General features: G+C 33.4%; 3 protein-coding genes across 3 annotated transcripts; 1 reads left to right on the forward strand and 2 right to left on the reverse strand.

Annotated features, from left to right (window-relative positions):
• The first annotated feature begins 3,007 nt into the window (after positions 1–3,007).
• LOC140892203 (cyclin-D4-2-like) lies at positions 3,008–5,531 on the forward strand. Its single transcript, XM_073301012.1, has 6 exons — positions 3,008–3,432; positions 3,758–3,862; positions 3,976–4,077; positions 4,391–4,592; positions 4,684–4,805; positions 5,141–5,531. The coding sequence occupies exons 1-6, from the start codon at positions 3,103–3,105 to the stop codon at positions 5,369–5,371; spliced, it is 1,092 nt and encodes a 363-aa protein (XP_073157113.1). The 5' UTR covers positions 3,008–3,102; the 3' UTR covers positions 5,372–5,531.
• A 4,646-nt stretch (positions 5,532–10,177) lies between these two features.
• On the reverse strand, positions 10,178–11,054 carry LOC140892317 (zinc-finger homeodomain protein 1-like). Its single transcript, XM_073301166.1, has one exon. It carries the CDS (start codon positions 11,044–11,046, stop codon positions 10,372–10,374), a length of 675 nt encoding a protein of 224 aa, XP_073157267.1. The 5' UTR covers positions 11,047–11,054; the 3' UTR covers positions 10,178–10,371.
• Positions 11,055–14,070: 3,016 nt separating this feature from the next.
• Positions 14,071–17,334, reverse strand: LOC140891170 (putative GEM-like protein 3). Its single transcript, XM_073299513.1, has 4 exons — positions 16,885–17,334; positions 16,291–16,392; positions 14,655–14,926; positions 14,071–14,464 (listed from the first exon to the last, which is right to left on the reverse strand). Exons 1-4 carry the CDS (start codon positions 17,243–17,245, stop codon positions 14,276–14,278), a joined length of 924 nt encoding a protein of 307 aa, XP_073155614.1. The 5' UTR covers positions 17,246–17,334; the 3' UTR covers positions 14,071–14,275.
• Between the last annotated feature and the right edge of the window lie 1,387 nt (positions 17,335–18,721).

Genomic DNA, 18,721 nt, shown 5'->3' on the forward strand with positions numbered 1-18,721 from the left:
TTCGTATACTAGCATAGATAAAATTATTAATTTGATAATTTTATTAATAATCTTGAATTTGATTTTTTTTATTTATCAATGATTTTTTGGCAAGCTTGTAATATTAAATTTATCCGGTGCATATAAATCATTTGACTAACGTGATTTACAAACTATCGAATAAATTGATAAAATATTTTCCAAAGAACAACAAAATTTTACCGTCATAAACAAAAATTAATAATAAGAAGTATCTAGCGTTTCGTGGAACATCATGTCTATATATCATGTTAAAATATAAAATTTTAAAATAAGATATTTTGTACTGTTATAGGGATTTTTGGTAAATACGTTATAATCCAAAACATGATTACTCTTGCAGCTTGGTCTTATGTTGTATAGCATAGGATAGATATTTTTCTCATAAAAATCAATTTCAATCATGTATGTATTATTATGTGATATTTTTAGTTATATATGTTTCAAATGAATTAAAAATAGTCATCGGGTTATGTTAATTTTAGAAGTGGTTTTTCGATATACCGTATAAAAATATATTGGTATAAAAACTTATATCGATACCGATATCGATACCAAAATTCTGAAATTTTGGTACGGAAAAAATTCATATTGATATCGTATAAGTACTGAAAAAAATTCGGTATATCGAAAAAATGTCTGTATATCGAAAAACTTTCGGTACGATATCCCAAAAACTCGATATTTTGATCCGATATGTCAGCCCTACTTATTTTGATCAATTTTAGTTCTTTCAACCTTATAACATGTAATTAAATGGCCAATATTATTGTTAATTTTATTTTTTGTTACATACGTGGTTAGAAAAAAATTTCGAAATATGAACGCTTTTTTTTTGACAACTTATTTATAAATTTTAACAATTATATTATCCATTCAATTACATGTTTTTGATGAAAAATGAGTAAAATTAATTTTAAAAATACATAATTATATTATTATAATTAATTCATTAAAACATACATGACTAAAAATGTTATATTTTATGACATTTTGCCTATTTTCCTATTCTCTTCTCATATGTTCTTTTTGATTTCCGAGAATACCGATTACATGATGAGTCATAACTCATTTCAAATAAAATAAATATGATTAGCTGATATATTTAGGAATAGCCAGTGTATATATGATGTATCTCGTTAGATGGCAATGGCAATGACCGTGGTTCGTGAATATTTATTGCAGATACTTTTGAAATATTGTGAATCATTGTTTTATTTTAAAAGGGTTGACCTTGAAGAGAACCCCATCCTATATGAGTGGGATGCCCATTGTTTATGTGGGGTTAAATCGAATGATGTGCACGAGTGAAAAGAACCTAAGGGAGGGAGCAACATGACCAACCCCAAAGTATACTCCCACAATATTTCAGCAGGAAATATGCTCCACACGAGAATCGAACCCGCAACGCTGGAGAATTTTTTTTCATGTCACCTCAGGCCTTACCAACTCGCCTATGTGCCTGTGGGCGTGATTGCGTGAATCATTGTTTTATTATCACATAGTTGAGATGTGATAGTAGGAAATTCTTAATAATTAATACGTATGGAGTTTTTTGGGAAAAAATGTAACAAAAATAAAAACTGTGAACATCACACACGATGAATATTCAGCCGCTATTTATTTAGTTTTTGAAAAAATGTAACAAAAATAAAACTATGAACAATAGACATGATGAATATTCAGCGCCCACTGTTAATTAGTATATTATAAGAAATAACATAAAATATAACAAAAATTTGAAGATTTGATATGAGAAATCTCGTGGAAATAACACCAAAAATCAAGATAGATAAATGATATGGTAAGTTGGGGGAAAACGAGGTTGAATGGGAAAAAATCTCAACAAATAAAGTTTGAAAAGCGGATATTTTTCTAAATGGTGAAAATAATGGGATGCACAGGGGAATTAAATTAATTATATTGGACCAAAATGTTTATGCAAGAAAAATATTAAAATTTTCAATCCATCTAGCTATTTCAGCTAAATTCTTTATTATATCATCAATGTATTTATCTCACTCGTTTCCCAGTCATTTATTTATTTTCCTTGTACTCGCCATTGACTAAAGACCAGAAAAAAATTCACTTCACTTTCCCAAATAATCAAGGGCATTCTCGTATTTCACTGTTTCATATTTCTTATTGATTATTTTTTTAAAATAAATATTTCTCATTGATTATTAATTACTAATATTAATTCAAATTGCCAAGTGCCCATGATTTATCATTATTATTTTTTTGGAGTTACAAAGTGCTCATGACTAGTTTTCGAGTTTCTTAAACCATAAAAATAACTAATGTGCTTAAGAAATGCACAACCACGCACCTTAACAAAGTTTGATTATTTATAATATAATTTCAATTTATCGATATAATTATTGTAAATAACTGAATTTCAATATACAAAGTTCAAAGTATTTAACAATATGATGAATAATAATAAAAGTACGTGTGCATACCCTATATGACATAAAAATATTTTTTTTTTTTTAAAAAACATTAGCTATACTCAACGATAATATATTCTGACTTGAACAAATTCATATAACTTGTCATATGTATTATATATAAAAATTTAAACTCCTAATATTATCATTTTGATAATATATTTCTATAATTTTGTAAGAAAATAAATGAACCACGTTAAAATGACTTATGTTACACTTACACTCATACCAGAAAGGTATTATCTGTCTTGTGATTTATCGGATCTAAGCTAGAAGAGAGTTCACTTCCCTTTTTTCTAGGTTGCATTTGCATTAAAATCTCAATTAGTTATTTTTTGAATATTTTAAATTATCTTAATCCAAGATCGCCAATCCAGTGTAAAAAAGAGATGCTCTTTTATTCGAACCGGGTCGGTTATAATGACCCGGCCCGATTCCGTTTTATTATTTATTTAAATTTATTTTTGTATGTATTATATCTATATATATATATATATATATATATATCAAGAAAACAACGAAAAATGACTGACATGCAGAAAAAGGTCCCCTAAAAACCCATTCTTGGTGAGATTTCGACAACTTCCATTAGCAACAAAAGCACATTCATTGAGGGGGTGAGTTCCCATTCCCAATGGCCGACTGCAACAGCTTTGACTGTTCAGAGCCAGACTTGCTTTGTCACGAACAAAATACTGCCTTTTGCTCCAAAGGTGACGATGAATATGATGATCTTTTCAATCCTTTCGATGGTCAAAACCATCGGAACAGTGGGAAAATTGGGTCAAATGGCGGATCAGAATCAGGGCCGGTGACTCCTTTGCCATGCCCGAGTGCAGAACACATTGGTTGGATGGTTGAAAGAGAAAGGGAGTTCTTCCTCGGAGATGCGTATCTTGATAGGTTGAGGAGTGGGGAGCATGTTTTGGGTTTGAGGAAAGAGGCTTTGGATTGGATGTATAAGGTGAATCGATTGCCGTTCTTTATAAATTTGATTGCTTTCTGATCAAAACTGAATTTTACTACGATTGCTCGCTCATTTGCTGATTGGGTTTTTCATTTTAATTCATTTTGATCAGCATTTTTGGGTGCTGGTTGTATTTCTTGATTTCCTCCGTTTTCCAATGATTTTTGCCAAAATGGGATTTTTCCCACATCAATTGATAATAATCTAAAACAGAGAAGAGTCCGCCGTTCATCGGTTTTATTTTCTGATTTCTGGTAATTCATTCAATGGTTCAATTGTCGGCACTCGATCACATCATTTTTGTGTCATTTGTGTTTTTCAGGCTTATGCTTACCATAAGTTTGGAGAATCATGTCTGTATTTGGCTGTGAACTACTTGGATAGGTTTCTATCTGTATATAACATGCCCGTGTGTTCATCCGAAAGCGTAAGAACCTATTTGATTTATTTTCCTGTAATGACATTTTGTTGTTTTAGTTGCATTTGAATACCGTTGTCTTATATTTTTGCCTTCCGATTTGTTTGCTTTGGCGTGAACAGGGAGGTAAAAAAAAGTGGACAACTCAGTTAGTAGCTGTGGCATGTTTATTACTCGCAGCCAAGGTGGAGGAGGTGAATGTTCCTTCTACTCTTGGCATACAGGTAATATACTAACCCAGTGATCCCATTTGTTGTCAGCATCGGCTGCCGCTGTTGTCATGTGTGTCTGCCTGCCTATGTGACACAACAATTGAAGTGTGACAATCGCAACTTTAAGTTTTGAAATTCCGAGTTGTTTCGTTGTCATCGGATATAATTTTTCGGCAATCTCAGAACCCGATTCTCATACCTTTGTAATATCGCCTTTTCAAATGAGTGATTTGATATTTTGATCATCGAGGAAAATTTTTTGTTATTTTTGAGTTGAGAAAGCTGAATCCGACTGATGCTTATTCCATATGTATGAATGGCTCAGGCAGGGGAGACGGAAGTTGTGTTTCAAGGTAAAACCGTGCAAAGAATGGAGATCGTGGTGCTGGAATACTTGAAGTGGAGGATGAAAGCTTATACACCATGCAACTACATAGACTATTTCCTTAGAATGATTAGTGATATTGAAATTCCACCAGAGCCATTGATCTCCAGATCCGTCGAAATCATTTTAAGCACAATAAAAGGTCTGTTTTCAATTTTCAATTTAAAACAATATACTCCTTCGTTCAGAGAATGAAGAGTTGATTCGGTTTCTTGGTTGAGAATTCCATGCAGGTATTGATTTCTTGGGATTCAGGCCTTCTGAGATAGCTGCAGCAGTGGCAGTGAATGTTTCCGGAGGAATAAACGGAATGGACATTGATAAGGCCCTGACTCGTTTCATAGGAATAGAGAAGGTAGGAATTTACATTGGTTCCTATTAGTTTACCTTGGCCAGGACATTTTCTTCCCATGTTTTGGTCAATATTATGAAATCCATGATTTTAGAACTCGATGGATTTCAAATAACGCATGGCGTGAAAATGAGTTTGATCTTCTGATTGTAACACTGAAAGCTGAGTCATATGGCTCATAACTCGAACATGAAATCTTGAATTTTCATTCAACATTAGGTTGTCTCAGGCATGACACAGATGGTAGCTGGCCAGGTTTTTGCAAAGTAATATTGATGCATAGAATTCAGTTGAGTCTAATTAAATGCAAATCAAATATCACGCCTTTAACTTTGCAGGAAAAAGTATTGAAGTGCCTGGAACTGATTCAAGATTTGACACCAAATAACGTGACTGCGGTTCCATCATCAGTGCCCCACAGTCCGATTGGGGTGTTGGACGCCGCGTGCTTGAGCTATAAAAGCGATGGAACCACAGTTGGCTCATGCCCAAGTTCTTCAAACACGAGTCCCGACAACAAAAAGAGGAAACTTGATCACCGGACTACATCCAATTCTTTGATTTCCTGAAAATGTAAATTCTATATATATTTTTTATTCGGTCGTCTAATTTTATTTAGAATAGACTCCTCTCAAGGATCATATAGTTGTTTGAAAGGGTTCCCATATAAGAGAAAAATACAGTATTATGTATCTTGAGTTGAAAAACATAGTGGAAAAGCCAAGAAAAATGGAGTATGTTTTGTTTCAACAAAAGAAGTAGTCTCATAGTGGGCGAGGTTGTTTTTATAAGACTTGTTTCAACAAATGAGATGCTATATGGATCTAAAATTGACGAAGCAGAATAAAGATGCTATTCCGATGGGCTTTATGGCCCAAACACACTTCTATGGGCCTACAGTTTATAGTATCCACCTTAACATAACAATCTCAAATCAGCAATTTGAAATAATGTTATAACTTAAATAAATATAAATATAAATCAGTATCTCGACGTTAGTTACGCAATTTTTATTTCTCTGAAAATATAATTAAATAAACAAATTAAAGCCTTTTAGGCTTTTAAAATTTAGAAGATAATTTAACCAAAAATTTTTTCCAGCTATTTTATATTTTGATTCGAATTGTAGACATTAACATCAACATTAGAATATACACATCTGTATTCTTTTTCAATATTTGGATGGTGCTTTAAGACAACCCCAGACTTCAAATGCCTTGCAAGTTAAGAACAATGCTTCACGTGCATTTTTCTCTTAAAAATATAATAAATTCCTCCCAAAAACCAACTTATTGCATGCAGACATATTTGGCTCCTAAATTCGAATCATTTACAATAAAAAAAAAGACATCAAAACCTTATTATGTCATCTTCGTTATTAGGTCGTAGGTCTCCACTCCCTCAAGTCCCTCTCATCCTAATTTAATATAAATCTGTCACGTTTTAAAAAGTGCAAGTACTTGTATATTGAAAAAAATAACCCAACTTTTCAATATTAATGAAATAATTTTGAACGGGGGCCGGGGGAACACCAAATTCATAAAGGTCAGTATTATTTATTATTCATACTTTCAGCATATATACATACCACTACATTATATTATATTATATATATGTGGATCACTTCGTATTTGGATCAACAGATACGGTACGACGCATGTGTACCCAAAAACATTAATCGTTTTGGATTGGTATAAACAGCTGCGCCTAAATCCATTGCGATAGCGATTAATTAGCATCTAATTTAGGATCAATTTGTCGTCTCACACCATTATTTATGTGAAAAAAACGATTAAATTATGGTATTTGCGATTCCAATTAAATATATACATTGTGGCAAAAGAGTCATTCATGCGACCAACTCAACACTTTTCCAGCGTAATTAAACTAGCTATATATAGCTTCGCCTTTTATCTTAACTATAGCTTATATTACAAGATAATTGAGTGATTAACTCGATTTCACGATTGGTTATATATATATATATATATATATCATGTTAATTAAAATATATGTAATGCACGTCCTTTGAACTTCATGAAATATCCATGCAGTAAAGATCAATCAATTAAAGGATACACGTACACCATGCCAAGAAACGTAAAAATGTCAGTCGAGGAGTTGACGATTCGAGGGGAGCTGGAAACGGACGTGGAAAGGGATTTGGAAGAGGAAATCAAAGATGGTATATACCATCTAGCACTAAAGTTGCATGAACTCTATCAACACAAGAAAACAAAGCATTTGGAACCAAAAAATAGCAGAGAATATACGTCTGAGGTGAACATAAACATTAGAATGGAAGGCGGAACCATAATTCAAATCAAAGAAATCAAGAAACAAGGATCGAGGATTAATCGCCCCACGCTCGCCACCACCGCCATTAAGTCTCAACCAAATGTAGGCGGACCATGTTATGAAGGCAGTACCAGTACTCCTCATGATCAAATGAAGTTCAACTGGGAAAAGAGCCTTCGAAAAGAATCGAAGCCTTCGATTTTTATGGGCAAAATCCTTCCAAAAAATTATGTTGGGTGTGTTCAATATTCTAGTACGAAACCCGGTTGTGCTGGCAAAAGCATGCATCTAGGGATGAAAAACGAGGTTCTCAAGCTTGGATGGAAATATTAGCTAGGGAATTTAATTGGTGTGTGCATGGTATATATATAATAAAAAGATTTGTGTGAAATTTGAATAAGGTACGTATTTTTGTGTGTGTGTGTGTGTGTGTGTGTCCAATAAAGAGAGCTATAGCTAAGGCTTTCGGTTTGTTCTTTGCCAAGATATTGTAGAAAGTTAAATAAATGCCATAAAATATTTAAATACTTTGTGATCTCTTCATTATTAACGATCATTCATGATTTGTCATAAATCTATTAGTGCAATTTCACTGTTGGATACGATAAAATACCATGAAAATTAAATTATATATACGACAGTACTCCTTTTAAGTATTTTACTGCTTAATTGGCTGATACAGCATCTCTATATAGTCATGCAAACGGCAACAGATAATTTAATGCCAAAAATTTTAGCTTTTAAGGGCATTTATATGTAAATCTCGATCGACTGTATAAATCTTTAATGAATGCTTAAAAATGTTCTTGTCGGAAAAAAATAAAGTAGCTAGGTGGTTGATTATAATTGTGCATAAATTGTATATACAAAAGTTTGTACCCATTATATTTTGGATTGATGAATAATTTCAATTTGAAGTGGGACATGAAGAGAGATTTTATATATATAATATATTAAAAAATTTGGACATAGGTCAATTTGTAAATGATGTAATATTTAGACTAAATTAATTAGTCCTAGTAGCTCATGCATATATATATTTGAGTGTGGACCACAGATGGCAGTGTGCAGCTTTAGCTGATACACCAAATCATATACATATATTACTACAATGAAATATCCAAAATGCTGGATTTTGTTATATATTACTGTTGCACTAGTCTATATATCACGGGCAGGCACCGATTTCATTCAAATTATTATTATTATTATTATTATTATTATTATATGATAAATCAGTCTGTGGTTCGTAGAAAGAAACAAGAATCACCGGTGGTTAACACGTAAGAATGAATTTGGGCGCCACGTGGCCACAGCCAAAACCCCATTTTGGATAAGAATTTGAATTTACCCTACTTTTTTGTTAATATATTTCCATTAAGATTTATCTGCAGGATGGATAAACATTACTACATTACAAGCTGTAAGATATATAATATACTACAATATTAAATAATTAGCATGTTGTCGAATTTCTAAAAATAAAAGTTATAGTTACCTCAAAAAAAAAAAAAAAAAATGTTAGTCAAAACAAAGACAATGATTTACTATAATAAGAAATGTTATATATGGAAACATCTACGTAATCTCTTTCATTCCCAATGTGCAGCAGTTTCGTGTCAACCTAAATTGCAAATTAAATGGATGACACCTCACATCATAGGTACCGATACTCAAACATATCAAATTTTACCTTAAAATATGAAGGGGGTTTTTTTTTTTTTTTTTTTTAAACATCCAAATATGTTAATTAATTAACTGTGGACAAAGAACTTGCGAACTGGTAACGAATAATGCTGGAGGTAAAATCGTGTTCTGAGGTACGATTAATTTATTTACGACAATTATGTATATTTCAATAATATTGTGAAATTTTATATTTTATTTATCAATAGATTTGATAAATAAAATTTATTGTATTGAATTATTTTTTTTTTGCAAAAATCGTTGCACAATTTTAGTTGGATCCGTAGCATTAATTGCTTGTAATCTACTAATTATTCGTATTAATCATATTAATTACTACTCTCTTTATATATGGCAATTCTATCATACAATGACCTAAATCATTATATTTAAATTCTTACACATGCAAGACACACACACACACACACAACACTATAACAAAAATTCATGTATTTTTTTTAGAGTTTTATAACATAATAACATCCAAAATGTATGAAGAAAGCTTCATGGATACGGAATAAATAATAACCCTTGCTACTTTGGAATGTTCAACTGATCACATAGTTTCAGTGTTCTCGTAATTAGCTCAAATTTCCTGAGTTTTAATAATTTTAAGGTGAATATTCTTAGATTCTAACATATTATACATACATGCATAAACGAAGAAATGAAAATATATGAGAGGTACAGAAGATTAATAATATTATGTTCGTGGCGTAGGTTGAGAATGGGGTGAGCTAGCATTCAATAATATCAGCCAATCCGTATGTAACGGAATTAATGAACAATAATTTTGGTATATAGTTTTTGAAAATCAATAAATAAATTATATAATTAATATATATATATATATATATAACAGAGGTGAATATTGCAATGCAAACCCCAAGAAAAGGGTGCAGGCATCCAGCAGTAGTCTTGCACCAGAAATATATACACTAGAAAGGTATGCAGAATCATTAATCATGTTTTTACTCACCTTACATTGAATTAGAAATTTTGGAGGTACATTCTTAAAAGAGAGTCAGATGGGAGTAAAGATATAAGTATTTCACATGTAACATATATATTATCATGACTATTCAAAATTATTATTAATCACACATACATATATATATATATATAATCTTGTGACTGTGTGTATATATATCAGTATGTATGTATAATGCTCTACCTATACAGAAACATGATGAACAAGATACACATTTGATATATATGCAGTTTCATCTCCATGAGAAGAATTAATTCCCTCGTTTTTTCCATAAATTACGTACATAGATTTTTCAACTCCAATGATGGTGTAATTAAAATGCTAAACAAGGAATTCTAAACATGGGAACAAACAACATACACAGATGTATACAAAATGGTTATATATATAATTAGTTAAATTTGAAGAGTAGTTGAAACAAATATCACAAAGTAGCGAAGAATTAATTGATGTTGATCAAGAAACCTTAATAATTAATTGTCCAATAATCTTCTAATGAGCTAAAATCATCGTCATAAAATAACACCACGGCAACATAACATTACAACATATGATGGATGAATCAGATTCCCGGCCCAATGGATTAAAAAAAAATTAAATTTTCTTACCAAGGGTGTTCTTGTTGTTGTGCATCCACACTTTGAAGACATGCCTTTTGATTCCAACTTCATTGCAGATCTGCTGCACTGTTTCTTCATCCTGCTTCTGAATTCTCCACCCTAAACGCTCTGCGGAATCCAGCATTTTATCCTTCTGTTCTTGCGTGAACTTTGTTCTGAACCTTTTCTTGGCGGAGCCGCCACTAGGGTTCGAATAGTAGTAGTCCTCCATTTCATCCCTGGACCCGCCTCCGCCTCCGCCGGAGCTGGAAGGAAGGGCCAGAGGAGGCACCGTTTGTTGGGGCGGTGCCACGTGGAGGTAGCCCGTGGGGGTTTTGTAACTGAAATGGCCGTGTGGGTGGTGGGTTAAGAATAGTTGATGGTGGTGGTGGTTGTGGTGGTGGCCGAAAGAGTCGCTTTCTTTACGGTGGAAGTTGCGGTGGCAGTTGCAGGCGGCGCACTTGAGGGCGTCTAGGGTGCCCTCGGCCCCGGCCGCCATGAACTCGCCGCAGCCGTCGACCGCCTTGCCTCCAATACCCACCGCATGGTTTTTCAAACATTCCTTGTATCTGGGCTTCCGGCGCGGCGGCTCGGCGGAGTCCAACGGGGGGCTGGGCGGCAACCCAATCTCTTCTTCGTGTTCGTCTGCTTGATCCTCCTCATATTCCATCCTGTCTCTTTTTAGCTAATCTCAATATATCATCTATCCATTATCACCTATATATATATATATATATATAAATAAAATATAAACAATTCATAATTATATAAAATAATTTTAATTATATCTCTTTTCCAGTGTGAGGCCTAGGTAAAAAATCATCCTCTCAACTAAATCAAGTAGCTAGCTAGGAAAGCTCATATATATTCAGTAACTAAACTGTGAAAATTATGTGGCCATTGATTCTAATATAATAAATTATATATGTGAAATGTAAAATTTATTCTAGCTAGGTAAAATAAAAATATGATATTGAGATATATGAATTTGATGGAGATAATGAAGATATATATAATAATAAAATTTACAGCACAGTAAGTAAGAAGGGAAATGTATTTCCAAGTGTGGTGGAGTGTTTGATAGTTACAGTACAGAACAGTACTGTATACCTGCACTGCACAGATTAAACAATACAATACAATACAATACAATACACCAACAAGGTTGGCGCGTGAAAATTAAAAATAAAAATAAAAATGGACCCATTTTGTTATTTTATTATAATATGTGAGAACAAAATGGTTTGGCATTTTAGATCACAAAAAGGGAGACACTGTCACACTTATATTTACTTGTACTCGGCACGTAATAAATACATTTGTTAATTTTATCATGATTAATTTTTTTCCTTTTTTTTGTAAAATTAAAAAAATCAATGTGGTCCATTTGAGAAAAAAACCCAATTGACTAATACGCACTAATTATTCCCTATCTGACTTGATATGGAGATTTTCCTTCTTTTTTAATTTTTTTATTGCATACAAGCGTGAACAAATACATAGAGACAAATTAGCTTAGTGTTAACATTTACATGTGATATTATTGGATTTTATTAGCTGATGGGCCACAAGTAAATGAAACCCAGTAATCGTGGAGTTATAGCCCAGCCCAGCCCAGCCCATCCGAGTGGTATAGAGACAAGAAATATGGCAAAAACTGTATGTCATTTCATTCTCTGTCACACGTTACCTAAAAGCTCAATCATGTAATCTCTTTGCCCATTCTTAACACTGCAACTTCCCACGTCTCCTCAAAACCTCGTTTTTATATTTTTCATTCATTATCTCCACCAAATTAAAATTTAAATAAACCCCGTTTATATATATATATATATATATATATATATATATATATATATATATATATTACATAATATTCAACATTTTTCTTTTCTTATAAATAATTGATAGGGGTAGGTGTTGAAAAAAAAAACAAACTAGGTTAGGAAGACAAAAGAGTTAACAAATTATTTTTAATCTGTAGCTGCAAAAACTACCATACAATTCTGAAAATTGAAAGACTATCATTTCATGTTAAATGTGATGAATTTTGCACCAGGTTTTGAACTCATGATCTTTTTTGACTCTAATGTCATATTCAATAACCACTTTTTATTTTCCTTTCCTTCTTTTTTAAAACAAAAATAATACCCAACGAGACTTGAACAAGAAATTTTTTTATTTTTTTATTTTTTTTTTGGTTGAAATTGTGAGCATAAATTGAATAATAATAATGATATGGCATGAGTCTGTAAGATAGACATAAATGGAGAGGAGGGGAAGGAGTGAGGGTCCAAAGGGAATTCCTGTGCTTGGTATAAAAGGGGAGAAAATTACGGGAAAAAGGGAACAAAGATTGTGACAATACGAAGTAAAGGGGAATGGTGTGAGGGGTACCCTCTCATTTTTGCCCTTTCTCCCAACCCTATCTGTTATTTTTATCAAAAAACAAAAAATCAAGAAAATATTTCTGTCGCATTTCACAGTACAATTTTCGAAGAATTATATCACACATACACACATACATGTGTGTCTCCTTTTCCTTTCTTTTCAACTTCTCATTTCATTACAGCTAAGGATATATATATATATATGAAGCAAAGGATATTATTCACTCGTCATAGGACATAGGTTAAAAAACAATTAAAGAATGCTGCATAGGCATAGCTAGCAGGAACAAATTAATTATGCAATGTAAATGATATTATTTACTATTTGCTTCAAAATTACACCAAGAGCCTAACAGTGAAGTGAATTGAGTAAATTATTCATAATATACAATATTTTACCCAATAATCCAATAAATATGTAATTAATATACAAATGCTTCGATCGAATATCCAAATTAATCAAAGCATCGGCATCAAATCGCCAAACTGACACCCAACCGCAGACCTTCATCTCAATCAAAATAATACTTGATGAGCATTAAATAGCGACAATAATAATATAATATTTTTTTTAAAAAAATGGGAAATTCGGAAGCATGTGAGAGTTGCAGAGAATATAATACGAGTAGATTATATTTTGAAAAGTAGGGTCCCATTTTGTAGATGATGAAAGCTATAAATAGTAACGCTATATAAAGCTAAAACTCGCTTAAAAATAATGCCATGTTTGGGCTGACAGTCTCAAATGCTCCTTCCACTAAAATCCAGTCCACTAACAAACACAAAACTGCAACTTTATGCCCATCACTAGATTTCACTAATTATGGCCAAATATTTTCCCATCCCTCTTAATCTTTATTTTTTTTAATTACTGTTTTAAATGCTGAAAATGCTAAGTAAGAGATGGGGTTGGTTTCTTTTTTTCCCTATTTTACTATGACCAATGTTCAGTTAGTTATGTTCCTTTATTGTGATTATAATTGTAATGTGTCAAAACTACCTTGTCTATAAAGTTTTAGAAAATAATGTAGCTAATTATTTTAAGGGGGGAAAATAATGTAATTAGTGATACAATGGGTTAAATAATCACACTGCACATATATATAGTTAAAGAAGCCCAAGTGATATAATTAACAATCCGACGGGTAATGATCATAATAGTTTTAAGAGGACAATGGAATTAAGGCTAACAATTTTTTTTAGAGATGATCAGCTTATTTTAATAAAAAAATGATTTGTGTTTATGAATTATGACAAGACGTATTTTGAAGTATATAAGCTACTAAGCTCAGGTATTGAAGAATTAATCCAGAAAATATGCAAAACTGACACATACTTGGTGCATTCTTCTAATCACAGTACATTGATCCAAGACTCTACGGTATCCCATACGAAATGTTAGCACAAAATAAATTTCAAGTATAGGACCAAAGGGTACATCAAAAAACATATGATTTATCTAAAAATCACTCAGATTTTTGTAGTGAAGTTTGGAATCTGAACTACGCTCTACACCGATTGGGTGTCCCGTGCTTGTAAGGCATCTTGGAGGCATTTCACTGCTCCGTCATAATTCAAAAACCCCATATACCAAAATTCATGGTTATCGACAGATATAACCTGGATATATTTTTCAGCTTTATTGGCTCTACCCAAGGAAGAATTCACGGCTTTGAGCTGATGTAATGGGATAACCACCTGTTCAAAAACATTTGCATCAGAGATTTCTATGTTAATTGTTAAGATGTTAGATGAATATATATACTACAGGATGAGGCCAACAGGTAAACATAAAATGTGTTTGCATGGAAAATGCTCGAGTGTTATGCAGTGCCTAATTTATTCAGTACCAAGGCACATACATAGCCGATAGAACATTAAATAATACCTTATAATAGCTCCATTCGGTATTGTCACCAGATTTGTATGATAGTGGATTGTCGCTACAAAATGCAAGTTTTGCGGTAGAGACATACAAAACCCCCATGACCGGACCGGCCGACGTGGATAGGTAACAAGCATATGAATTCGTCAGCAGTTCTTCTGGAACCGTATCGAATGTCTGTCTAAATATCTTCTCATAGCCGCCTTCAGCTAGAACCTTTGTTCCCTGTGCTATTCTTCCCAAGGCAGCATCAGCTAGACTAGGGCTTGTTTTCACTGAGTTGTCAAAAACAGACAAACAAAGGAAGGAAAAAAATCTAAGCAACCATGTCACAGGTAATTGAACGGAAAAAAAGAAAAAGAATGTGAAGAGGGTGACCTAGTATTACACAACAATTATGCAAATAACCAACCACAGCGGAGATTATATTTCCCATGAAACAAAATGGAGAAAAGTGAATCGCTTGAGAGATTATCTAAGGGATAATAGGTACTTGAATGTCCTGGCCAACATTTGAAGATACCCACCACATCGCACAATTATAACCATCAAGAGTCTTAACATATAGTGTCCGATTTGAATGCTTTAGCAGAATAGCATTGGTAGTTATTGACCATGCATGTTTGGCTAAATGGTTAATAATCTTTAGCTAGGTATGTGAATGTGGTGAGCTTAGTTGGTTTCAAGCCACCAACAGAGCTAGGTGGTGCAGGGTATCATAAAGCTATAAGAAAGATTGACATGAGAAAAGGGTGGTAGGGGTGTGAATGGGTCAAGATTGTGTGGAGCTTTTGAAAACTTTGAAGCTCATATATAAGATTGATAGGTTTTCAGTTCAGCTCGAACTGCTAATTAAGTTGGCTTGGCTTATAGTTGATCAGATTAAAATGGAGGACATGTAAGGGCATCCTATATTATATTTTAAGAGAATGTTCTGTAGACTTTTGGACCAGTGGACGACAACGATAAAATAAAAACATTGGTTAATCATAAATAAATATAATTGATCAATCGATATAAGTGAAAAACCATGTAATTAACATATACATAATTATAGTATTAAAAGCTTGTGAGCTTATTCATGGTGTTTCGGGCAACCATATAAACGCTCAAATTCGATAAAAATGAAGCTAGAGTCAAACGGCGCATGAGTTGAGTCAGGCTATCTTACACTCTTCAAAGAGGATTTGGAGACTGAATGGATATAACATTGAAAATGCAAGTATCCAAACACAATATACATATAAAAAATAATTTTTTTTAAAGTTGTTTGCCTGGGATCAAGGAACTAAGGGTGGATAAAGTAGAAAACTTCAAATGAATAGCAAAATGGATTGTATGGCTATGAAAATAATGTTAACTCAGCTTTTATATGAGTAAGAAGTTTGAAGAAGAGATAAACAAATGCAATCATGTTGGTACGTCCATATTTATAGGCTACCAACGGAAATTATCAATTCAGTCATCTGTTTACTGTGAAAATCAAAGCTGCTAAAGAGATGAATACTCCATATATTTCAAACGTCCCTTCAAAGTTGAAGGAACTACAGCAATTGTCTGCTTGAAAATAACGATTGCTAACAGTGAATAAGTTAAATAAATAAAGGCAAATAGAAAAAAACTGAGAAGAAAATCTTACGGTGCTGCCATGTGTTCCCAGCAAGATCCTCAGCCTTTTTTGTTGCTTCCCCTACTTTCTTCCCCCACCTCCCCAGCACATCCTTCACACTACCCATAGTCTCTGTGAACCCAAAACAACCAAAACGTTCATATTTTTAATACATCCAAATTCCACAACATCAAAACAATTTCCTCATGCCAACTATAGGAAGCCAGCAATGCAAATGATTGAGTCGTAATTATTCTAAGGAAAAAAATCAAGTCCTCGAAAAACAAATCTGAGGAAGACTTTCGAGGTTATTTGCCGTTAACTTCCGCATTGCGCAACATAAGTACACATATAGGATGGCAATTTAGAGTAAAAGACAAACATAAAAGTGATCAAGCTTGAGCTGATTTTACCCCATTTCTAGTGAAAATAATGAAATTCAGACCCCGTAACAGCAACTAAATACTAATGAAGACCGCCCAATCTTGGCAAATTCAGAGAAAACATCAAATCATATATAGCATCAAAAGAAGAACAACGTCGATCCGATCGAAAGCAGACGAACAAACATCCAATCTAGCAGCACTTAATTACGCAAATAGACAGACACGAAGACTCTCTGACCTTTGAAATTAAATGAGAGGGAATTGCTAGAAGCGGAAGGTGCTGGCGCGTAATTAACATAGGGATTGCTGGATCCACGATCGGAATCCCTCGGGACGGGCTTTTCCACGACCAATTCCTCGTTCCAATGCACAGATTTCTTCGATTTCAAAACCCCCACGGCCGGTTTAGTATCCTCCTTGCTATTGCCTTCATTCAAATCTATATCAACGGTGACACTGGTCTCGTGATTATCCGCCATATCTCCACCTGCAGGCTTCGGGTTAGGTTCGGGTTCGGGTATCGGGCTCGGATCTTTAGCAGTATCCTTGTTTTGATGGACATTGTTGTCTTCTTTGGTCGTGGGAATGGGATGCTCCATTTTCAAAATATATAATAATAATATTAAGTTTTTGGAATGGAAGAAGGAAGGAGACTCTTTAAAACTAAAATTGGAGCGTGGTCGGGAAAACAGGGAAACTGGTGCTACCGGTGACTTTATATATTCGGGAGTAAGTGGGTGACCGGCGAATTAAACGTTGGCCTCATGATACCAGGTCCACCATAAAATTCCAATTACATATAGTTTGATTTCCAATCGAAATAATAAATTACAATCTATTAATTCCCAATTTCATATTATTTTGGGGAAAAAAACCCTGAATCTAGGCCCATTTTTGGACATCGCCTTCAAAAATTTGCCTATAATTTCTTGTAATAAGTAAATTGATTTAAATAGACTCCTTCAAAAATCGTCCTATAATCTCTTGCATTTTATATAGCCGATGCCTCCTTTTAAACCAATTCAATCACATCCAAATATCATGACTATCATTTATTAGAGCACCTTTAATCTGAGCTCTTTTTGATCATGCAATTCAAGTAAGGTTGTTACGTATGCATTTTGTATATAAGTTTTTTGTAAGCCACCTATCTAATGTACATCACTTGCACCGTTTGGGCCGATCCAACCAGGCCTCAGGCCCTCTAGCTCCGGGTCTTGGGCCATTTCCTAGCTGGGCTGGTTTTTTTATATCAGTACCTAGCCATTCGGACATTGCCCTTTTCCACCTAGGCCCATTTCATGAGGGCTTGCGTTATATCACCCGCTTAACAAATTAAAAACGGTGAATGATAAACGTCTGTATATGTATATTAAGTATAAGCCGTTTGAAATTAAGGTAGTGTTTGAGAGAGTTTCTAAGAAGCACTTATCAGCTTTTCATTAACAAAATTTTACAAAATTTCAAATTTTTGTTAACGAAAAAGCTGAGAAGTACTTCTAAAAGTACTCGCAAACACTACCTAAACATGAGACCGCTAACTCTTTACCAAGAACAAGAATTATTGTAGTATAATAATAGTTGTTGGAAGCTTTTGTAGCTTTACACTAGGAGGATGGTATGTGTTTGTTTGCCACATGAATTGCAATTAATCAATCAAATTAACGCATAATTTTATAACCTGCATTAATATCGATAAATAGGAGGGTTAATTGTTATCATTTTCATGCGATGCAATGCTTGTACAGGTAGGATCTAACTTACCAAGGTTTGTAGATTGAAATGTGGAAGGTCCCGTCCACATGGTAAATATATAGAGTTGAATATGGTGGATTTAATTCTTGCGTGGTGCTATCCATCTTCTCTATCCGATTCACGTGAGTTTAATTGGTATTTTTCATGAGGCGTTGATCATGCACTTGGATATTGACAATGGTTTGCATGTGTTAATTTCTTGCTGGTGTATTTTTCTTGTGCAAAAACTATTTGCCGTAAATGTATGGCATTGGAATAGCTGCTAATATGTATGGGAAAAAGGGAAAAGGCCGGAGCAAATAACTAGCTCTAGCTAGTTT

This window comes from Henckelia pumila, chromosome 3, assembly GCF_033568475.1.
Source record: "Henckelia pumila isolate YLH828 chromosome 3, ASM3356847v2, whole genome shotgun sequence".
Classification (NCBI taxonomy): Eukaryota; Viridiplantae; Streptophyta; class Magnoliopsida; order Lamiales; family Gesneriaceae; genus Henckelia; species Henckelia pumila.